The sequence below is a fragment of the Etheostoma cragini genome, chromosome 4 (assembly GCF_013103735.1).
Source record: "Etheostoma cragini isolate CJK2018 chromosome 4, CSU_Ecrag_1.0, whole genome shotgun sequence".
NCBI classification, from domain to species: domain Eukaryota; kingdom Metazoa; phylum Chordata; class Actinopteri; order Perciformes; family Percidae; genus Etheostoma; species Etheostoma cragini.
Genome location: NC_048410.1, coordinates 35,863 through 37,205, shown reverse-complemented (window position 1 = coordinate 37,205; position 1,343 = coordinate 35,863). Strand labels below are relative to the sequence as shown.

The 1,343-nt window shown below is 62.6% G+C and overlaps 1 protein-coding gene across 1 annotated transcript in view; it reads right to left on the bottom strand.

Moving 5' to 3' along the window:
• Positions 1 to 329: 329 nt before the first annotated feature.
• Positions 330 to 1,343, bottom strand: part of oser1 (oxidative stress responsive serine-rich 1) — a 2,743-nt gene continuing 1,729 nt past the window's right edge. The window contains exon 3 of the mRNA XM_034869441.1: positions 330 to 1,226. Within this exon, the coding sequence (XP_034725332.1) occupies positions 338 to 1,226 (889 nt within the window). The 3' untranslated portion in view covers positions 330 to 337. The remainder of the gene's footprint in view (positions 1,227 to 1,343) is intronic.

The following is a 1,343-nucleotide window of genomic DNA, read 5'->3' as shown; positions in this document are numbered from 1 at the left end:
CCTCTCCTCCTGCACCCTCTCCTCCTGCTCCCTCTCCGCCTGCACCCTCTCCGCCTGCACCCTCTCCTCCTGCACCCTCTCCTCCTGCACCCTCTCCTCCTGCTCCCTCTCCTCCTGCACCCTCGGGCTTCACGTGACCACAAAACACACAAAACAACTGAGAAATAGAATCAGTTTTAATGAAATGAAATGGAAAAAGGACGAGGGGGGGACATCAGTTAACGTCATATATTTAATTTAAATCACAACTCTCACGCCTCATCCGTTCCTCTATACTCGACCGACATTAACCTCTTAATTAATTAATTAATTATGACATTATAACGATCTCTTCTCTCTAGGTGTACATCATCTCGGCCATGTGGGACATCTTCTTGGGGATGTAGAGGTAGAACTCCATGTAGCCGGACAGGTCCTCTATCGTGATGTCGTCCACGTAGGCGCGCGCCTGCTCGGAGCAGGACCGCGGGGAGCCCGACGACGCCGTTGCCGTTTGCGACGACGTGGCGTTTCCGTCGGCGATGAGAGTTCTGTTGGCGTCGCCGCTCCCCTCGCACTCCAACACGGTGTTGCGGAGCCCCGTGAAGGAGTACACCTCCACGCCGTTCCAGCCCGGGGGAAGCGACTTGCATCGGCACGGAGACGAAGACTCAGACGCCGCCGACGCCTCAGGGGAATCCGACCGATGCGGCCACGCGCAGGTGCAGGGGACGTCGGGGGGGTCGGCGCCGCGGCTGTGGAGCTCCGATAAAGCGCGGAAGTCGGCGGCGGCGTCCGCGCGGCGGGACATCTGGGGCGCGTCTGCGTCCTCGCTGGCACTTTTCTCCGATCCGCTGTCCTCGCTCGAGTCTCCGGAGACGCCTCCGTCCGTCCCGGGTGATGGCGCGGCGGTGGAGGTCTTCTTCAGGGGCGGTCTTGGGGAAACCGCGGCTCCCTCGTACTCGGCGCAGGATCCAAAGACCAGCGGGGCGATGTGGCCCGGAGCGGCCGGGGGAGAGAGCTCTGTCTGGGCGAGGGAGGAGGCGGGGCCTCCGGCGGCGGGGGGGCGGAGCTCCGGCGGCACGGGGACGGCGAGGCGCTGGTGCTTCAGGCAGCCGCTCGGAGGCTGCAGCGCCGAGGCGGCGGCGGAGCTGCAGTAGGTGAACTTGGGGGGGTGCAGGATCGGGGACTTGGAGCGCCGACGCCGCTGCGTCCTGGACGACCCGCGCGAGGTTTTCCTCGTACAGCTGGACAGGAAGAAGAGAGAGGAGGAGGAAGAGAGAGGAGGAAGAAAGAGGAGGAAGAAGGAAGAGAGGAGGAAGGGAGAGAGAGAGGAGGAAGAGAGGAGGAAGAAGGAAGAAGGA